Here is a 22,646-nt window from a genome sequence, read left to right as displayed (position 1 = left end):
TTTCAACATAAAAGGAATTACATATTTCCTTTTTAAAGAATAATTATTTAATTTACCCTAAAAGTTAAAGTAATTATGAAATTGGTTTAATAATAATTTATTTTACTGTTTTCTAGATATGTATCATATTATTATCTATATATAAACTGATAGAATATATATTTGGATAGTTCAAGAACAGCAAATAAAAAGCTTTTCATTTCAATTTTGTATTAACGCCTGGTTTTTTTTTCAAATTTCATTTTCTAGTCTAATTTCCATAAAAATACAAATTTATTTTCGTTCTACTGTTTTTACTTATGTCAAATGTATAAATGTATATAATTTTGTAGTACATTATAGCAATTTTAGACGAAAAAAAGTACTTAAACTGCACAAAAACATTGTTTAACTGAAATAAAATATCTTTATTGCATATCACATCCAAAGTTATCTAGTCTGAATATCTCCACATTTTCCGAGGTGGTAACACATCAAACAGAATATTCCAGACCGGAAATTATATGCTTACGTCATTTTTACCATGATAACCATAATACAAAAACATTGTCCATTATCATTCAATAGCAAAATGAGAAGATGAAATTATTATGCAATAAACAAATCGGAGTATGGTCTTCGCCTCCCAGGGAATCCGTTATTTCTTTCCTCCAGGAGGCTGTAGTGGTTGGCCTCTTTCTTTTCCACGAAGTTTTATACCAATTGCTCTTTCGATTTTGCCGAGAACAATATTATTTGGTATGCCGCGACCGGCTTCATAATCATTTACTATTTGTGGTTTCTCGCAGATTCTTGTAGCCAAATCCTTCTGACTCATGCCTTTAGCTTGCCGTCCCTGCATTATTAATTTTCCCAAATCAAGTGATACCTTTTCATGACGCAATTCTTCAGTCTCTCTATCAAGTTTAGCTGTGTTTTTAGTAGTAACATGCTGTTTGTTGGTACCAGCTCCATATTTTTGTTGAGTTTCTACTGGTAAACCTTGACGGCGTGCAGCATTTACAGCCTGTTCAGTCTTCAGTGCAGATGCTTTAGGTGGTTTTTTACGAAGAATTGTAACTGTATCCCAATCAGACATGTTTAATTTCTAATTACTGATTCCACAGATCGTACTGGATGTAGATTTTAGATTCTATTAATTACAGAAATTTCAATAAATTTGTAGAATCTTGAAGTCGACAAAGTATGTAATATAAGTACAGAGCCAAGAATACAGATATTTCATACCACAGATCAGAAAAACTTAATTTACGATATCACACCATAGAGGTCGTATGGTAACTATGTGTTTGTCTCGCTCTCAACAGCAAAATGCAAATCAGTATAAACACCAAACTTAAAGAAACATTAGGAACATTTATTAACCTAAGAACATCTCAGATTCTCGAAAGTTACAGTGATCATCATTGCCTTGCCTTTATCCCATTATTTGGGGTCGGCGCAGTATGTCATTCTCTTTGCTCTCTATCGGTCGTCATATGTGAACATACTCTTTTATTCATATCATCTTTCACACAATCCATCCATCTTTTCTTAGGGCGTCCCCTCCCTTTACAACCATCCACATTCATATTATACACTTTCCATAAGACATGGTCCTCGTTCCTCCGCATAACATGCCCATACCAGCTCAATCTGTTACCTCGCAACTTTTCTATAACCGGCGCAACTTTCAAACTTTTTAAACTTTCAAAAACGAAAGTTACATTGATGTACAAATAAATAAGACATCATAAATATAATCACTATCGAAAATAAATGATACAGAAACACGTTAATTCCTAGGATCTAACAGTGCGAACTTGCAAAGCGAAGACTCAATACGAAGACACTGAGATGATTGGTCAAGGGCAAGTCAAGGGATAATAACAGATAATAAAATTAAAATTTTGTAAAAGAGCCAGCCGAGATCAACTGCTGACAATTATATTGTTCTCATTCTCTCATACTGTATTACCCGTATAATGCATCTTGTTCGCTTTACGCTTTATTCATAGTACGTATACTGACTCTATGACTCTACTCTAATCTACAATACCATGGAACAAAACAAACATTGCCGTATGAATTAAGTAATCTGTGAATTAACCACAAAATGAGATTCAATACAAATTTCAAAACAAAACAGTAATTAATAGTATTAATCTATTCTGACAGAAAATAATCTGATAAAAATAACAAACAGAAAAAGATCAACGTCTTTTCACTTCCACAAATGGATAACGAAACAGATTCGAATTCTGAAGAAGAGATTTTAGTTTTTGCTGAATTTGGAGATAGTGTTAATATTGACAAATATAGAAGCATTCATGTTTTAGGAATCAATCAAAGAAATCCCATTATTCAAATGGATGAAACATTTTTTACTGGTAGGATTACATTTCATTTTTTTTTTCATTTTTAGTAAGTGCACTGGACTCTAGTTGTTGACATTTATATATATATATATATATATTCCTAATTAACAAATGTCTAATTACAAATATGTATATTGTATATGAATAGTATAATATGTAATATAGAATCCTTAACCCTACTAATCCTTACTAATATAATAAATGCGAAAGTAACTGTCTGTTTGTCTGTCTCGTTTTCATGTCAATATTACTGAACTGATTTAAATGAAATTTGGTACACCGATTATCTAGGCCCCGAGAAAGGACATAGGCTACTTTTTAATGCCAAAAAGGGGTTGAAAGAGGGGATGAAAAGTTGTATCGAAGAATCATTATTAAATTATTAAGATTAAGTATAAATAAATGTGAAGGGTAAGGGATAAAATTAAGTAGTTATTTTATAAAATTTCATCATTTTTTGAAACTAGAAGCTAGAAACTTATTTTTTAGAGGTTGATTGAGTTGTACGTAATTCTGTATGGAAATTCCTCATTTTTGAAGCAAGAATGCAGAAATATTTTTATTTATTGGGTTAGATTATTCAATATTTTTGCATTATTTGATCAAAGTCACTATTTTACATGGACAAAGTCGCAGGTACAGCTAGTCATAAATAAAATTGAACCTTATTTATACAATGATGTTATTTACAAATATGTCTTGGATTTATGAGATTTGTCTACTTCCATTGGTGAATTCTCATCATTCACTTTTTTGTTTTAGGTAAATTTGAACAACCGTTAGGTACTTATATGTTTTTTGAAGACAATCCAATGGCAGAAAGTTGTGATCCAATTTTTGATAAATTATCTGAGAAAAATTTGAAATATGTGTGTAAGACACAGAAATATCTCAGCATGGAGCATGCTTATGTTAGTTCAAAAGAGGGGGCAGGTAAGTCTATATTATAAAATTAAAGACAACACTAATTATGAAGTTGGTGATTTGTTTAATACAGATGATTCAATTGTTGTCACCAGTAACCATCACCATGTCAACCCATGTATTTTTCCACTTTTGGGATCTTTCATCAATGAAAGAACACTTTAATTGACTACTATACTAGCCATATAGCTTATTAATAGTTTAACCACAAAATAATCATTTTTAACTATTTCATCCTTCTCCAACTGGTCACATTTGTGATTTGACCAGTTCTAAAATTACTATTATATTCATCATCATTCTATACATAGTATAAAATAAAGAGGCTGTTGCTTTCTGTCCCTATGTATGCTTAAATCTTTAAAAATACTCAATGGATTTTACAACAATTTTTATAATAGATATAGTGATTCTAAAGGAAGGTTTATATATATAATACATGTACATACGGGCGAAGCTGGGGCGAGTAGCTAATTAATGATTTTTTTATTATCTGTAATATTAAAACAAGCATACTTCAGTGCTTGTTTAAATCACAAGAAAATGTAGATTAAATCAAGATTACTTGCATGTGTATCATCAGGATACTTATGACTACATGAATCCTTTGACACAAGATTTCTAAAATTTATATATATTGGAATGTGAAACTAATTGAATGGATGAATATTGGATTGTTCTTGAGAATAAATGATGTTTCTTACTCATTCATGCAAAAGTACTGAATGGATTTTGATGAAATTTATACATAAGAATAAACTAATTTTATAAGATGATTTATAGTGGGACTGGGATGTCTGTGTGTTCCTAAAACACTTCTAAAAAAGTCAGCAATGTTTAGTGAGTTTAGTGAGTGTCTACATAAATTCATATCAAAATAAACACTTATTGATTTTGGTGTATAAATTATATATATTTTGTAATTTACAGTAAGTAATTTTGGATAAATATATTGAAAGTTATGAAGATAAGAATAAACATGCAATTTTATTTGGGACACTGACACAGGCAGTGTCTTTATATTACTTACTTTATATTACATATTACTAAATATAAATTAATATTATGATTTTTTATATGTCTGGTCTGATTTTTATTTATTAACATAAATAACATTTACTACAATAAAAGTAGGTTAAGTTTTTCCTTATAACATTAGTTGTCTGTGAGTGAAATTAGTCCAGCCCTTTCAGAGGATATTTAGTACCTATGCTTATGCCTCATTATTTTTATAACAGAACAAAATATGCAAAATCAAGAAAGTCAACCTGATGATGAAATACAAGTTGTTAATTTCAAGAGTCTACAAGAAGCCCTTCAAAGGTTTCAAAGTATATCACATGATGAATCTAAATCAATATCAACTACATCAGAACAAGCAGATACATCTAGTTAAGATGCGTAAGTACCCTATTTCGAGCGCAGTGATGGCTGGCTCATTCGTCATACTCGTGAACGAGTGCTGCTTGTAGGGACTGGTCTGCTCTTATCATTACGACTGATTTAATCTTATTGTATACTAGCTGTCCCGGCAAATTGTTGTTTTGCCATATAAATTTAAAACGCTATAAAAAATAGGGGTTGGTGATAGAAGGGTGAAAATTTAGGGTTGTATGTATTTTTTAATGACACATAATAAAAACATAAAAAAATTGCCTTATAATAAAAAAATAGTATTAGGGGTGGACAACCCTTATCACTTAGGGGTATTAAAAATAGATAGGAGCTGATTCTCAGACCTACTGAATATGCATATTAAAAATTTCATAAAAATCGGTCAAGCCGTTTCAGAGGAGTATGGTAACTAACATTGTGACACGAGAATTTTATATATAAGAAGATTTATATTTGAGCCTAATAAATTAGTGTTAGTTGGTAGTTTGTACTCACACGTTTCGACTTGTAAATGTAAACTTACAAGGAGTGCTTAAAAGACCAACACAAGTTTCTTGCTCGTTCTTCTTGTGATGGGACAGCATTCCGAAGGGGCGGTAGATAGAAAAAAAATTTTGTTATGACTATTCAAAGATGTTAAGTTAGATAAGTTATATTAGATACGTTAACGTTACTAGATTAGATAAGTTAAATTTATTTGAATATATGATTTTCTATTCTATTCTATTTATATTAACCCCAAAATTTTGTGTAGATATTATCAATCAATGGATCAACCATTGATGGATCTCAATTGGCAATCTGGGATAAAATTATTTTATATTTTATCCCAGATTGCCAATTGAGACTGAAGGTATATTTATTTTTCGATTTGTGGTCTAGCGGTTTTCAGCCTTAATATCCATGGTCGCGGGTTCGATTTCTTGCACATGTCTGGTTGTTTCATGTTTTGAAAAAAATGTTCTGAAATATTTATATGAATTGTCTAGTAACCATAATACTGGCTCTGCTTAGCTTGGGATTAGAAGGCATTATATGAATTGTCTGGGAAATTGAATGAATTAAATTTAGACAGACCGACAATTGAATAAAATGTACTAATTCGAATATGTTCTAGCTCTCCTACTAAAATACACTAAATATTTTAGTCCTCTCTTAGAACAACAATGACGTCCCAGAGTGGAATAGCCACGGGAAGACGTTGATATCGTTTATAACACTATTAAAATGCTTTTGCTTTGCATTTGCTTACACTATTAAAGTAGGCGTTTTTACCTAGGTAGACTTTATAAAAAGTAGTCTATGCCTACTAATTTCACTCGCCAAGCAACATACATACTGCAACTGCAGCGCCAACTAAAACAAAGCCTGTTTTATAAGCTGTGTTTCAGTTCAAGGCAGCAAAATTACAGGATAAGAGGCATAACATTATAGTCCTCTGAATGGTAACGCATGAGTGGTATCCGCAGGCAGATCGTGAATTTGTGGGGCCCTGGGCAAAATGTACTTAGGAGGCTACCTAATTTTATTACTCAACTAAAACAAGTAAAATAACAACTAAAAACAAGCGACCAGAAATTCCCCGTTCCTTTCGATAGATGCGCACTTGCATAGGTTGATTGGATCTCAGGGTTGACAACCTTATGATAGGTTTTTTAACATTCTAGATTTTTTTTATATTCTAAATATCGTCTCAGTAGGGACTGGGCCCTTTGTATCATCGGGGCCCTGGGCTGCAGCCCAAAAAGCCTTTAGGTGGTGATACTGTACATGTACATATAGGCGGCGGCAATTATTACTATTTAATTATTTATTTATTGGAAGTTCTACCTATTAACTTACTGAGTTATTGTTTACAAAAAAATCTTATCTCATCTAAACCCTAATCAAGATCAAAGTTAGGTTAAAAATGAAGACCTGAAAACACTGTATGCACAATGGAATTGAGGATGCGTGTAATCGCGCTTAGATAATGGTATTGATTACGTACATAGGTAAAATAAAACAAAAAAATTAATCTATTCACGGGGATTTCCACCGTTTTGGCATAGATCAGAGGATCAGACAGATATTATTTTTGGGGCTTACCTTCATGATTACGTATTTTCTGCAAGCTCACATTTTACTTAGTGCTGATTTCTCGAGCGTGATCTACATTAAGTAACTATTTGCGCAATGTGCATGTTCTTTATTTATTAATAAATAGTATAATATTAAAATATATGCTAGTTATTTTCTTTCTTGTAATACTAAATAATATTTGTAAGTGGTAAGTGCTAATTTTCTTATTCTTCTGGTGTTTACTTACTATTTGATTAAGTAAAGGATTTCCGTTTTTCAATGAAAAACTATCAAATTGAACTGTAAACTATTAGAATATATAAATTTTCTGGATGATTTTCGGTTATTGAGAAATAAGGCTTTAAAAAATTCAAAGATCAGAATCATGCATTACCATTCATGCCCTATGGATGGTATAAGGAAAGGGGTCTATCTTTGTAAGTTTTTATTATAAATGTAAAACTCGGATATAAAAATTCATTTACAACTGTACACATTGGTACTAGTAAAGTGCTTTCAAATGATATATGATATTATTTGAAATATCAGTCTTCTATAGTAAAAAACATTATTCAACATTTTCTACTTTTTTTTTATGTGATAATCGTCGCTTATACGTATATGAATATCACGAAGGACATCACGTTATCATATGACGGACGTAATACCTCTTATGCTTTTCCATAGCGGAAGATATGTCATCCCACTTATCATGTAATTTCACTGTCCAATCTTATAGCCCAAGAGCCCACGACGGCCAGACATACGTCATTTTAGTAAACGTGAAAGTTCTTGTATGTGTGTCCCCAATACAGGTAAGAACGATCCCCAAACATGAAACCTGGATCGTGGTTCCTTTGGCAGGTAACAGGTAACAAAGGTGTAAAAAATTTCATATCAAATTCGTTATTTTAAGAAACTCCATATTTTCATATATTGTTCGTAGCATTATTATAACTTGCGCTGCTCATTGCCAGACACTTAGTGTGGTTCCAACCCCCCGCCGGACCCCCCTCAACGATACTATTTTATAAATAAACTTACGTCATTTTAATAAAGCTGAACTTTATATATTTTATTGAGATTTCTCTCAAACTGAGTTTCCTAAATTGCCAGACAGGTTTCTTGGTTCCTTATCCTACCAGACTCATTGAAACCGTATATTGGGTAACACCGGTTTATACAAGTTCATAGCAAAGTCGTTTTATTAAGATGCTCCATTTTTTCACATATTGCTCGTAACAGTATTATAACTTGCTCTGCTCGTTGAAAATGACTGGCCGTCGTGGGCTCTTGCTCTATTACCCTACAATTGAAACTGATTTATAAAAGCAAACTGTTTTGCATCTGAAATAGGCGAGACTATGGTCACCTGTACCTGTTCATTTATTCATTCAACTATTCTAGAAATATAACGCTGTAATGGATCCAAAAATACATATTTATGTTGAATGATATGTCTATTATCAAGTAATAAGGGCATACCAACATTGTTATTGAGACTTCATGACGTGATAACATATTCGCTAACTATTATTTATGGCCGCGAAATCGAGCAAAGTATATGTAAGAAGACTTGTAAATGTTGATGGTGTAATAAATGTTATTAGCGATTACAACTTACCATTACGGTATCTATATGTCTTAACGCCTGGTCCCTAACAGAGTAGACAAAAATCACTTATCTGTCTGCCGGTTGGCTGCTTTACGAAATGAAAGTTCATTTACGATATGACATCTTTTTAATGTGAGTAAATTCTATCAGGAACATCCGCTCGCCTCACAGATCGCTCGTCAACTCAACGCCTCCTTTACAGTTCTTCAGGGTTTGGCCGCCTCAGATAACCATACAGACGCACGAGAATAGCTTTCCTATTAACTGACCTATTTAATTATTTCTTTATGTGTTAATGATTCAGCAATAGACTATGCAGAGCTGGTCGTGAAAGGTATATCGAGTCAAAACCCAGGTAGACTATTCATGGAACTGAACTGCTTTCACCAAAAATCAATTTGGAAAAATAGAAAATAATTTTTAAATTATATTAACTATTATATTCTATTCCTTCCACCCTTTATGAATGACGTAATTGATGGATGATATCCCTGATTACTTGCTACTATGGGTACACCTTAGAAACAAGTGAATTAATCAGTTCCCTGATTACAACTTTGTTGAAAAACTTTATTCCGTACCTTCTGAGAAGAACTAAATATATAATACTATATACCTACAAGATTTCATGTAATTACAGATTATATTATTATGAATAATTTTCTTATGTGTTTCTTTTTGTTTTAGATTAATAACAATAAAAGAAAATAAGACAGGAAACAATGGATGCATATTTAAATGAAATTATTCGTAAACATATCAAAATTACAAAACAAGAAAGATCTCATAACAGGCAGATAGTTGACGCAACTGTAAAGGAAACATTAAAGATAATGCGAGATAAAGACTCTCTATTCAACAGTATGAACCCATCCATAGCCTATCTGGGCAGCTATTATGATGGATTGCGAGTTGGACATGCCACAGAATTTGATATTAACATAGTTTTAAAATTGCCGATTAATTATAAGAATATTGTACTAAATGCATCCAAAATGGAAGCTTACACTTTTGTTGTAATGCCATCAGAGTTTCGAAGATTGTCTAAAATTCCAATAACAGCAACAAATGGATTTACAGAAACTAAATTCTGGTGTGATAGACAACACCGTTTGTCTGTCCAGAAATTTCGATCATGGATGCAAAGTGTTTTGGATAAAGCGCTAAGTAGTTTACCTAAACGAGGTGAAAAATATCTAATACAAGTTAATAATAAAATGTTTCCAATACTGGCAAAATTATCAGGACCCGCAAATACTATTAGTATATACGATAATGATAACATTATTGATATAGATTTAGTTCCTACCTTTACATTTAATTTAAATCTAAACAAACCTATTAATTGTAAAGTTGATTTCACAAAAAACGTGTTTCATAAAATAAAGAAATATTATATTGTACCCAAACCAACTGATGATGAATATATATGGAGGCTGGCATTTCCATCTCAAGAGAAAGCAATAATGAGTAAAAAGAACAATTTTAAAAAATGCTGTGAAGTTGATGAAGCTTTTAAGGGATACTCAAGAATTTAATAAATTATCAAGTTATTATATTAAAACGGTATTTCTGTGGGAAATCACAAAAAAGTCTGATGAATTCTGGAAAGGTTCACTCTCAGTTCTATTGATTCACATGTTAAAAATACTTCGAGATCATATAAAAAGAAAAGAAATAAGAAATTATTGGTCACCAAGACATAATTTGCTTGAAATGATTAAAGAAGAAACAATGCATAATTGGTGTAATAGACTAAGCTTTATAATTCATGATATAGAAAAAAATAAAGAAAAAATCCTTCTATAGTAATAAAACACTTTACAAAAGCCGACGAAGGCAAGTCGTAGTGTCGACGAGCGCATAACGAGGATTTCATACTCCTAATACAATTTTTGAAATTTCGGTTGTAAAACAGAACCTTAGAATTTTTAATTAGAAATGAATTAGAAAAAGAGTGGCCTCTCAAAACAAAGATACTCGTATAGAACAAATAGAGGAAATAAAAATCAGTTATTTCATTTGAAAGAAAAATGCTTATTATGTTATCGATTTGTTTGAAAAATTTTGGACAGTGAAGTGCGTATGCGGTTATTATCTGCTGCATTCCGCGAGAATATCCCGTAAAAAAAGTATTTTGTATATGTAACAGAATTACCCCAAATTATTTTCATTACATAATCATGGGTTAAGCCCTTAAGGCAGTAATATAGTTAGCGATTCCAATTAGAAAAAGGACTTTAGAAAAAAATAATGTAAAAACTTTCAAGAAGAATAATTAAACAACAAATGTAAGGACAAGTATTATAATTAAATACCTACATATGTACAATAAAATAATTACACGATCTTTGTATTTAAAAATGTAATTATATTTGTTCAATGTGTTTCGAATCAGTTATGGATGTTTTGAAAACTATTGACCCCAGTGCTGGCACTTTTCCGGACAGGAAGTCAGCTGCCAGGTTGTTTAATACAGTATAAACAAGAGTTTAATACACCATCAACAAATCGTCATGCTAGGGGGCGATTGTTAGTAATGTCGACTTATGATCTCATTGCTAACAATGTACCTGGTCAGGTCGATCTCCACGCGGTTCCCACTGGAAACCATCCTTATAAATTCTTGATGAATTTGGTTGAATGAAGTTTAGGACTAATTTCATTCAAGAACGGCACTGCTGATTAATTGGACAACCTGGATATGTTTTTCAGTTGTTCACAATGTAATTTTATACTAATATTATCCTTATCCTTACTAATCCTTACCAATATTATAAATGCGAAAGTAACTCTGTCTGTCTGTCTGTCTCGCTTTCCGGCCTAAACCGCTGAACCGATTTAAATGAAATTTGGTACACATATAGTCTAGACCCAGAGAAAGGACGTAGGCTACTTTTTATTGCGAAAAAAGGGTTGTAAGGGTTTGAAAGATTGTATGGAAGAATCATCCATTTTTGAAGCTAGAAGCTTGAAACTTATTTCTGAGGCTGCTAATTAAATATAAATAGATATGATATACAAAATTTTTAAACATTTTACCCTTAAGGGGGTTAAATAAATTAGGGGATAATTTTTTTCGTCGTTGAAGATAGCAGCTTGAAACGTATTTTTGGGGCTGTTGATTAAATATAAATAAATAGGCCATCAAAGTTTGTAAAAATGTTACCCTTAAGAGTGTAAAATAAAATAGGGGATGAAAGGTTTATGTAAATTCGTCATTTTGAAGCTAGAAGCTTGAAACTTTTTTTGAGGCTGTTGATTAAATATAATTGAATATGACAGTCTCCAGCAAGGTGGACCGACGATCTGGTCAAGATCGCTGGAAGGCATTGGATGCGAGCAGCGCAGACCGATCGTCGTGGAGATCTTTGGGGGAGGCCTATGTCCAGCAGTGGACGTCTTCCGGGCTGCGATGATGATAGTCAAAGTTAGTAAAACTGTTACCCTTAAATGGGTAAAATAAAATAGCGGGGGATGAAAGTTTTTATGTAAATGTTATTTTTGAGACTGTTGATTAAATATAAATGAATATGACAGTCAATTTTTCTAAAAAGTTACCCTTAAGGGGAAAAATAAAATGGGGATGAAAGTTTTTATGTAAATTCGCCATTATTGAAGTTAGAACGATGAAACTTTTTTCATTGGTTTTTTGAGTTAGTTTATATAAAATACCTGACTAATATTCTAACTGTGAAAGTAACTCTGTCTGTCTATCTGTCTCACTTACAGGCCACAACTACTGAACAGATTTGAGGGAAATTTGGTACACAATTAGTCTAGATCCTGAAAAAACACATAGCATACTTTTGAATGCAGATATGGGTTGTAAGGAGGTTGAAATGGTAGATGCAAGGTTGAATAAAGGCAACTATTGAAGTGTCGTATAAATGCAGCTATTGACGTGTCGTATATAGACAGCTAATGACGTGTCGTATAAAGACCGTCAGCTACAAGTATAGGTGGCAGCTATTGACGTGTCGTATACAAAGGCAGCAGACACAATATACATACACAGTAAACACCCAGATTGATACAAACAATCATACTCATGAATACAAATGTTTGTGCCGTATGAAGAATCGAACCCGCGACCATTCAAAATAAAGCGCTACCAGTGTGCTAAACCGCTAGACTAGATCATCGAGGTCATTATATTTACATGGAAATTTATTTTAGAAGGTTGTATTATCAGGCCCTCTATTTTCACTATGAGATATAGAATTTATATAGCTACTTAGTATAGTCGATCAAAAGATGCGGTTAGTAATATCACAGATAACATAATAGGTAATATTATAAAACGATAATATTTTAAGCCACGTTATTAATAATATTTTTATATCGGCAAAACGCCGATATTCCAAAGCGTAAAGATGTCAAAGTAAAAAAACAAGTGTACGGCCATTTTATTTTTTGAATATCGCCATTTCATTTCTGTCGTGAGATGGAAAATTGTAATGTTGTAATTGTAAAGTGAGATAGAAATAAAATACTTTGATCCATAAAAGCATTAATATTGTAGAAAAGCTCGTTTATAACATAATTTAGATTGCATATAGGTAAGCTTCAATTAAAATAATGATTAGATATTTAAAATACTCTTTCTAAATCTGTAAACTTGGCGTCTCTTCACTTGTCAGAGTGCAATGGCGTCCGTTTACTCGAAGCGCGTCTAAATATATTCCGTCATCCTTTTCTTACATATATCGACTATTCAGGAAACACCGTTTTCCTCGAACGATCTTTTTACGAATAGAGTAGACTGATAAGAAATATTCCCCGTTACCTTCACACTTTGTTTTGTAGTTTCTCTTTCGTGTGTGACACTAAATACGATTAGCCGCGCTTTTAGAAATGACAAATTGTTGTGGGTTATATTGCAGATATGCACATACAGTGTGTGAACAAAAAAGTGTAATGAAGTAGCCATATATTATAGTTGAGTGATCAAGATGTTCACCACCAACGCCGTGCAAGCCGGCACGGTACCGACCCTTCAATACCAGGAACACCCAACACAGAAAGCACAAGGGAAGAATATTGAGACTGTTCAGCAAAAAAATGCACAACAAACTCAACAAAATCAGCAACAACAACAGGTACCAAACCGTAATTATGATCAAAGTTATGTTAATTTAACAATATTTTGTTAGCTATATTTAAGTGCCAACTAAATTGGTTTGTTATTATTTTTTGGACTGTATATTACATTGCTTTTAGGGCATTTAATAGTATAAACTTAGATTTTCTCTAAGTTTATGTTCAAAACAAATAAACAAAGTAGTTAAAATTTTTTGAGTTCTCTGCTACATTGTTTTATCTCTCGGACTAAATATCAAGCTAAATGATTTAAGCATAATCATACTAAATTCTATTTTTTTTTTGGTTTCTATTGTAATCACTGAATAAATAGTCATTTCTTTGTTCTGTATGGTTTGAGATGGACTAAAGTTTGGGGCAGGTACATTTATGTTGGGAAATTAAAGTTTTAACAAAATACCAAAGTTATTTTTAGTTCCTAGATCACACTAGTAAGTAATACAAATGTAATTATTAGTATTTATATATTTTAAGTTTCATTAATTTAAATCAAAATATACAGTGGTGTAAAAATAATATATTTGTCAAAGAAACAATTTTGCTAGTGTGCGGCCATTGCAATATTTGTGTAGACAATACAGAGACATAATGATTTTATTTAATTACAGGAATTTCCTACATTTTGCTATACCACAAATGTAAACATGATTGGCAAGATTGGTACGGGTACAACCAGTGGTACTGGAGGGGTTGCGGGCAGTGTCAATATAGCTCAACTAACTACAAGTGATGACAAAACATGTTACATTGCACAACCATTCTCTTACAACTACGCCCTGGTGAACCAAATGCAAATAGCTCCAAATGGAATCCAAAACACAATCTCAAACATAAGTTTTAAATGTGATGTCTGTGGTCTCATGTTTGGCCACCTTAGTTTACTCAATTCCCACAAAAGGATACATATTCAAGATACAGGTAAATAGTAATTATTAATTAAAAAGAAAATTCATATGGGTATATAATTTTTCTCTTTACATAAAGTTGATGCCACTGTCTGTTCGCTTATATTTTTGATGAAATAATGCAGTTTTCAACAATAGTTTGACATAAAGATTATAATGTAGAAGCCAATAAATTAAAATTAAAATTAATGCATCTAATAATCAGGACTGGATACATTAATTTTTTTAGAGCAAACATACAGTTTAGTTTTTTAACTAGGTATTTAGCACAAAATTTTATGCTATTATAATTTTACAAAATGTTACAAATGTCTTAGTGTTGGTGTGATGTTCTTTTCTCTTTAGTTCTCTTAGTTTTGACACATATATATACTATTTTAAATCCCTTTATTTATATTTCTGTTCCAGATAGCAATATAACAGTAGTAACAACTGGTGTGAGTGCTAACAATGAAGTGACCATGCCTCCACATATACAAATACTCTCGTCCGACCCTAATGAACAACAGCAGCAGCACCATGTGCAGATTCAAGACAGTAATACACTTTTATTAGAAGACATAATATATACACCTTCTTTATAATTCAACTGAGGACTCAACAACCTTTGTGATCTAGCAGTATATCATAGCATACACCTTTATTTCAATAGTTGCAAGTTCAATTTGTCACATGATGCCAACATTTGTATTTATTAGTATGATTATTGGTATTGTTTTAGTTCTAAATATATTTATAATATACAGAGAAAACTGTATATATTATAAATATATTTTTAGAAAAAATATTTTTTTTATCAGTTGGGTTGTAACCATAACACAGCTCTGCTTAGCTTGGGACCAGATGGCTGTGTGAATTGTCCAGGGTTATTATTGTTATATATTACACAAATTAAATACCAATGAAAATTTTGTATTTTGTTTAAAAATCTACTTGCTGAATCAAAATAAATTTCGAATTTCTTTTAAAAGTATGATCTGACACAACAACAATAAGTAATTTTTTTCTCATTTTCTAAAACTAAAACTATTTCACATTCAGGTTATAATATTTTGTCCTTATTGTGAGACAATACTGTTATAAATTTTTTAGGTGTATTAGGTATATGATTGAAAGAATATTTTTAATAAATGAATATAATGTGGTATGATATCTAAGTTCACGACTTAGATATCATACCACCTAATGAATAAATATAACATGTAACTAAAGGTAACTAAGTGTTAACATAATGTATATTAATATTTTCTTCCAGCAAAACCAGTTATAATAGATAAAGTACAGAAATGCATTACTTGTGGAGGTCCCATTGCTAACAACCCTAAAAGGAAAGGCCCGAAACTTATAAGATGCGAGAATTGTATTGCTCAGGATACTGTAGAACAGAGAAATAACCAGAGTATGTATTATTTATTTCTTTAATAATACAATTATAAGTCATGTAAATTGTTCTGTTACAACTTTAGAAATATATTGCCTGTATATATATCTGTATATATATCAGTCATATTTAATAAAGAGTATTAGCATGTATTTTTATTAAAAACTAGTTCTGCCTACAGTTTCACCCATGTGAAATCTATACCTCAATTCAGTAGTTTGTTTGAAAGCGTAACAAACATCTATCCATATTGAGAAACTTTCGCGTTTATAATAATAGTAAAATTTGCTGTTACCCATGGCTTAATCCATATGGAATTTACATTTTTTTTTGTTAAAATAAATAAAATTTCTAAAATAGAAGTAGATTAAGTTAATCCTTGTTACACTATATATGTGTTATACATTAGTAAAAAAATCCGTAAAATCTATCCAGCCGTTTCAGAGATTAGCAAGAACAAACAAACAGACATAAGTTTTTTAAAATTAATATTTTGATGTAAATGCCATATATTTATTAAGGAAAGGCTGTTAATTTGAAATTATAAATAAATACTTAAATTTTGTTTACTTGTATAGATATTCCTTTAAAAATCAGGCAGATTAGAAATAATAAATTTATCAATTAACACACATACAGTTTCATTCTAGACTAGCTGTTCCCGCGACTTCGTCCGCGTGGAATTTAAGTTTATTTTTCTAAAAATAAAAAGTAGGCTAAGTTACTCCTTATTAACATTAGCTACCTGCTAAAAAAAGTTCCATCAAAATCGGTCCAGCCATGTCAGAAGTTAGCCGGAACAAACTGACAGACAGAAAAATTCTAAAAAAAAAAAAATTTTATGTATGTACCGTATTTATAGTCATATGCATGTAGTAAAAAACGGTTGTTTCAATATTACAAACGGACACTAATTTTATTTATACTATACATATAAATAAAATTATATGTATTACGTAAAAAGGCATGCCAACTCAGTAATTTAAATCTCAGGGACTAAATTACAGCTGGGTAGCACTGTACCTGCTATATAGATTTGATGTATCATCATTATTTATTTTAGATGATTAGTTTTAAAGTTTTGCTACGAAGTTTGTACAACATATTTTACTCGGTTAATAGGTAAATTTATTACTTAATAATGTCTAATAAAGGCACAACATTATTTAAGAATCATATAGAGCTGTAAACATGGGTAATGTTAAGTCTCTGAGGTAAAAAGCAGATTTGATTTTAATTGGATTTGTTAATTGTTTGCTATCCATTTCACAGTGAATTCTACACAAGTTTTCGTTGCATCAGAAGACAACGTGAAGTTCGAAGTGAGCGGCGTCAGCAGTATCCAACCGGCAAGTGATCCTAGCAAATAACCAGACCACTCAACAATCAGCAGCAACAAAAACCTTGTAAGAATATAAAAAAAATCATTAGAATTATTGTGCATAAAATTCAATCAATAATTCTTAACAAAGTTTCGATACACCCTATTGATTGCAAAATTGACGAACAATTGTGAAAATATACGTATATTATTATACTACTGTTATCTGGTGTCTTGGGACGCGACCATGTTTGGTCAGCATAAAATGTGTAAGCGTAGCATGTGGGCTGGCCCACTTACACTCCTAACAGGAGTCATAGATTTTGTGACATCACAATTAAATTTTGGTATTAAAGCACGTAATTTTAACTATTAATATGTAATTACCGATGACACGCCACACGTGGTACCCCCATGTGGTAAGAATTACTGCATTGGTGTAACATTATTTATGGATTCAAATATTGTAATATTATATTTCATTTTATGCTTTATTACAGTACCTGGTCACCATCCTGTAAAGAAACGGAACTTAGCCGCTGTAACAAAATGTCAAAACTGCAATGGCTCTGGAATTATTTTTGTTGGTGGAAATAAAAGTAAACTAAATCAATCAAATATGGACAAACCATTCCATTGTAACATATGCGGCGGTTCATTCTCTAGGTATTCTTCATTATGGTCACACAAGAAATTGCACTCTGGGGAGAAGAATTTTAAATGTGGTATATGTGGTATCGCGTTTGCTAAAGCTGTTTATTTGAAAAATCATTCCCGAATTCACACAGGAGAAGAGCCATATGGTGAGTAGACAATAGACATGTACCTTAGCGGATGAGGGATCAATTGTTATAATATACCAGTATATTATAATCACATTGTTTAACTTGTGTCATCATTATGATCTTACTGTTAAAACTTTACAGTGTATATTACTGTAAAGTTTTAGCTGGAATATCACATAGTGTATAATTGAAAAAGCTATGTAAATTTGGGTGAATTGTAATGATAATTATTAAGATACATATGATAGGATATACAAAAAAAAACAAATATTTTTTGGTGTTTGTTTGTAAATAGATGAAAAAGTGTAAAAAATCTTTCAGTTATAGAATAAATTATTATCAGAGACTATTTATTTATCCTTGCAGATGTAATACTTGCGGTATGCAATTTTCTCAATCGCCACATCTAAAGAACCACGAAAGAACGCATTCTGGAGAAAAACCATACGTTTGTGAGGTAATATACCTTAATACTCTATTATTGCATTAAGTACTAATTGGTTACTATGTAGGGAGAGTGATATATAGAGACATATGCAAATCGACACCCTAAGGCCCCGTTTTTCTGCAATATAAAATATGCAAAGTGCTGTGTGTGTCAATATGTAATTGCAAAAAAAAGTAATTTTTCACTCAACTTTCTACATTTGTTTAAAGTCGTGTCTATGATTTGAATGTTCGTAGGACAAAAAATAACTATAAGAAATGTGTTACATTTCAAGACTGATACAGATTTAAATTATAATTTCATTCCTAAAATATACCTGATTATTGTTTGCATCAGCAATGGTAAATCATTTAATAGCAAATGGTTATCGTTTAATTAGTTTCTCTTTTTTTTTTTGTAGAGTTATTAAGGCATTGATTAATGTAGTTTTGTTGTGTCCAGTGTCCATTGGCTGAGGGGCCTAATGTCTGGTTAAATAGTACATTGTGAATGGTCAGACTTTAGTTTTCTTCATTGGCATTAAACCTGCAGTGAATTTTGAATAATATAAAAAGGTTATATATATAATTGTTTGATGCAGTATATTAACAGACATGGTAGTTGTATGTATATGTATAGCAAATAAAGTAACTATTTTAACTGCAATAAAAACTATATCTCATGCACATAAAAGCCTGTGATAGTTATACATTTGTTTTTAAATCCCATTTAAACTTGTTGTTTTATTTTTAACTCCTTATGTAAAAAGAGGGGTGTTATAAGTTTTATGTGTCTGTGTATATATATGTACCTGGTAACTCCTAAATGAATGGACCTATATTGATGCTGTTTTTTTTTGTTTAAAACCAAATGAGATCGAAAGTATTGTTAGATACAATTTATTTGTCTTTTTATATTTGGGGGTTACTTGAAATTTTAGTTTAGTTAGTTAACTTTTCTAGTATATTTATATACATTAAACATAACACAGGTCTGCGACAAAGGTTTTGCGAGACACGCAACATTGTGGAATCATCGGCGTATACATACGGGGGAGAAACCTTACAAGTAAGTGATAAGTATGCTCATATACAATATTAATTTGCATGGTACGGTTCAAAACACGAAGGGTTCCGAACTAAAAAGGTAGAGGAATGTAAACTTTCTATTGTTGGCAATGACGAGAGGTATTAAATTGAGTTTATATCAAGCTCAATTTCATACCTCTCGTCACAGTTTTAAATTATTTATGAAGTTTAATAGAAATAGAAATAATCTTTATTCAAATAAACTCATTACAAGCACTTTTGAATAGTCATATTTTGATTCTACCACTCATTCGGAATGCAGATTCATCACAAGAAGAATGAGCAAGAAACTGGTGTGTTGCTCTTTTTAATAGATGTTTTTTTTATATAAATAATTACAGTGTAACAAGTAAGAGGCATGCGACAATCAACATAGAAATCGCTACGCACTCATTATTAGTGTAATCAGATAATATTGTCAGTGCTATGTATTTAAAATTTTTTCTACAAAAACATTATTATCGTTAACGAATTCTTCAATTTTATAGTAAGCTTTTTTGCAAAGGAAGTGTTTTTATTTGACATTTAAATCTTTTTCTGGCAGATTTATAACAGACTCTGGTATTTTATTGTAAAACCTTACGCAATTGCCATAAAACGAATTACTAACTTTAGCCAAACGACATTTAGGTAAAATCAGTTTGTTATTGTTACGTAAGCTTTTATTAGTGCAATCACTAACTCTTTTGAAACTGTCTATATTCTTCCTGGCATACATGATATTTTCATAAATATATTGAGAAGCAACGGTGAGGATATTTGATTCCTTAAAGCACTCTCGCAAAGACTCCCTGGAACCCATGCTATAAATGGAGCGAATGGCCCTCTTTTGTAAAATAAATATTGTATTTATATCAGCTGCTTTGCCCCATAACAAAATACCATACGACATAATGCTATGGAAATAGCTAAAGTACACAAGTTTAGCCGTTGCCACGTCTGTTAATTGTCTAATTCTTCTTACCGCATAAGCGGCAGAACTAAGTCGACTCGCTAATTTAGTAATATGAGCACCCCATTGCAACTTGGAATCTAATGTGATACCTAGAAATACAGTATCATCCACAAAATTAATAGGTTTATTGTCCAACGTGATTTTTGAATCTACCGGCCTTACATTGGGGAGAGTAAATTTGATACATTTAGTTTTATTTGCATTTAGTAACATATTATTAGCCGTAAACCATTTTAAAACATAAGAAAGAGCACCGTTTACTTCGTCCAAATCATCAATATGTCGATTGACTTTGAATACTAATGAAGTATCATCAGCAAACAGAACTATGTCAGCTATCTTTTCTACCATATAAGGAAGATCATTTATGTAAACTAAAAATAAGAAAGGACCTAAAATAGAGCCCTGAGGAACACCCATTTTAATACTAGTTCCCTCAGACTTTACACCATTTATTTCGACAACTTGCATTCTATTATTTAGATAGGATTTCATCATGCTTTGTGCTTCATATCTAATACCGTAATGTTCAAGTTTGAGCAAAAGTGTTTCATGTTCAGCGCAATCAAATGCTTTTGAAAGATCACAAAATATACCGACTGCATCCTGAGACCTCTCCCAAGAATCAAATATATATTTAATGAGAGCTACATCGGCATCAGTAGTTGATTTACCTGCCGTGAAACCATATTGTCGACTGTGAAGCAGTTTATTTACTTTAAAGTTTTGCAGCATTTGATTGAGCATAATTTTTTCAAACACTTTACTCAATAGGTAAGATAGATATAGGCCTATAATTACCTACCACAGTTTTTTTCTCCTGACTTAAAGAGTGGAGTTATTTTGCTATGTTTCATTAAATTGGGAAAAACACCATCAGAAATACATTTATTGAAAATAATTACTAAATATGGAGCAATAACATCTATAGCGGTGTTAATAACTTTAACAGACATGCCCCAATGGTCTTCAGTATTTTTTAAATTTAATTGTTTAAATGTTTTAGTAATTGTAGCAATGTCAATAAATGTAAATTTAAATGTAACCGGACAAGAAACAACATTATCAATAAGGAATGATTTAGCTGTACTAGGAGAAGAGTCCAAAGAGGAAGTAATATCAGTTGGAATATTAGCGAAAAAATTTTCAAAAATATTGACAATTTCTTTTGTGGAGGTTACTAGTTTATCATTATAATTTAACGTAAAATCGTTATATGGACTTTTAACTTTGCCAGTTTCTTTGTTAATAATATTCCACACTGTCCTTATCTTATCCTTGGACTCTTTAATTTTTTTATTTAGATAATTAGACTTTGCTACTTTACATACCTTTTTAAAAGTTTTTGAGTATCTTTTTACATAATTTACGAATGTACTATCGAAACGGTATTTTTTTTGAGCATATAAATCAAATAATATATTTCTACTTTTAAGAATTCCCTTTGTAGCCCATTCTGAAAATTTTGTTTTGTTAATAATACTGATAGTTTTTTTGTTAAAAGCAGTGGCACTCAATGAGGAAATAGCCATTATTATTGCTAAAAGTTGCATATAGATGGCGTGATTGGTATCGATAGAATTCTTCATAGTTTTGCAAACGTTTTAAAAAACAAAACTGTGTTTTCAAAATAGTTTAATCCATTTTTAAAAATATATATATACATGTTAAAATGAAATAATGCGTTTAGAAAAAGTAATTTTCATATATTTACTCATTTTGTTATTTTCCAGTACTTAATTACACTTTAATCAGTGCTAATACGGGGCTCAATGTTTTCAAAATGCTTTCATAGATGGCATTGTTGTCATTTGTATCGGCCTAATTAAATGTCTTTTTTATATTTTCCAATAATAAGCACTTAATATATTATTATTGTAAATTAAACATATAAATAAAGTTTAAGTAAATTAAAAATAGCCGAACAAGCAAATAATACTATTTCCAATAATACTTATGTATGAAGTGTTGTCATATTAAAAATAAATACATGTATTATCGATTTTTTTAATAATCGATAACAGGATTTTATTACAGCGCATTATTCGATGATGCTTTTAATGAGTCGTTGTGAACAGTAAATTTTCATTATTTTGTATTAAGTATAGCAGTATTCCGTTTCAAAGAACGGAATATAGTAGTACATTATTAGTGTCGTTGGTTATTTACATTTGTACTGAAAAATCGATTACATAATAATTTAAAATATCGAGTACGAATCGTAGCTGTCTTCGAATACTGGCAACTGGTAAGATTAAAATAGTTTTAAAAAAAAGAGACAACTCGACCCTAACTCGAATACCATAAAGTTTATTTTCCTTTCTCATTA

General features: G+C 31.1%; 3 protein-coding genes across 4 annotated transcripts; 2 read left to right on the top strand and 1 right to left on the bottom strand.

The window, feature by feature from the left end:
- Positions 1 to 365: 365 nt before the first annotated feature.
- LOC131854107 (endothelial differentiation-related factor 1 homolog) lies at positions 366 to 1,180 on the bottom strand. The gene has a single exon (XM_059205231.1). It carries the CDS (start codon positions 1,076 to 1,078, stop codon positions 638 to 640), a length of 441 nt encoding a protein of 146 aa, XP_059061214.1. The 5' UTR covers positions 1,079 to 1,180; the 3' UTR covers positions 366 to 637.
- An 872-nt stretch (positions 1,181 to 2,052) lies between these two features.
- On the top strand, positions 2,053 to 9,914 carry LOC131854106 (cyclic GMP-AMP synthase-like receptor). 2 transcript variants are annotated; one of them, XM_059205230.1, is made up of 4 exons: positions 2,053 to 2,369; positions 3,120 to 3,290; positions 4,520 to 4,682; positions 9,040 to 9,174. In XM_059205230.1, exons 1-3 carry the CDS (start codon positions 2,216 to 2,218, stop codon positions 4,675 to 4,677), a joined length of 483 nt encoding a protein of 160 aa, XP_059061213.1. In that variant the 5' UTR covers positions 2,053 to 2,215; the 3' UTR covers positions 4,678 to 4,682; positions 9,040 to 9,174. The 2 variants fall into 2 exon arrangements, with proteins under 2 accessions (XP_059061213.1, XP_059061212.1); XM_059205229.1 differs by lacking the exons at positions 2,053 to 2,369; positions 3,120 to 3,290 and having other exon boundaries at positions 4,592 to 4,682; positions 9,040 to 9,914.
- A 2,868-nt stretch (positions 9,915 to 12,782) lies between these two features.
- Positions 12,783 to 19,365, top strand: LOC131854108 (zinc finger protein 234-like). The gene is given in 10 exon segments (XM_059205233.1): positions 12,783 to 12,914; positions 13,239 to 13,454; positions 14,064 to 14,373; positions 14,769 to 14,897; positions 15,616 to 15,759; positions 17,014 to 17,100; positions 17,103 to 17,147; positions 17,563 to 17,869; positions 18,169 to 18,304; positions 19,266 to 19,365. Coding segments are annotated over 9 exon segments (1,386 nt in total). The 5' UTR covers positions 12,783 to 12,914; positions 13,239 to 13,307; the 3' UTR covers positions 19,347 to 19,365.
- The last annotated feature ends 3,281 nt before the right edge of the window (positions 19,366 to 22,646 follow it).

The sequence above is a fragment of the Achroia grisella genome, unplaced genomic scaffold (assembly GCF_030625045.1).
Source record: "Achroia grisella isolate CSIRO2021 unplaced genomic scaffold, CSIRO_AGI_Agris_v1 utg95470, whole genome shotgun sequence".
In the NCBI taxonomy this organism is placed as follows: Eukaryota; Metazoa; Arthropoda; class Insecta; order Lepidoptera; family Pyralidae; genus Achroia; species Achroia grisella.
The sequence above is the reverse complement of the archived record's forward strand: the minus strand, read 5'-3'. Positions and strand labels throughout refer to the sequence as shown.

Excerpts from the sequence above, each read along its gene's own strand:
- LOC131854107 (XM_059205231.1), bottom strand. The coding sequence starts at position 1,078 with ATGTCTGATTGGGATACAGTTACAATTCTTCGTAAAAAACCACCTAAA.
- LOC131854106 (XM_059205229.1), top strand. The coding sequence starts at position 9,075 with ATGGATGCATATTTAAATGAAATTATTCGTAAACATATCAAAATTACA.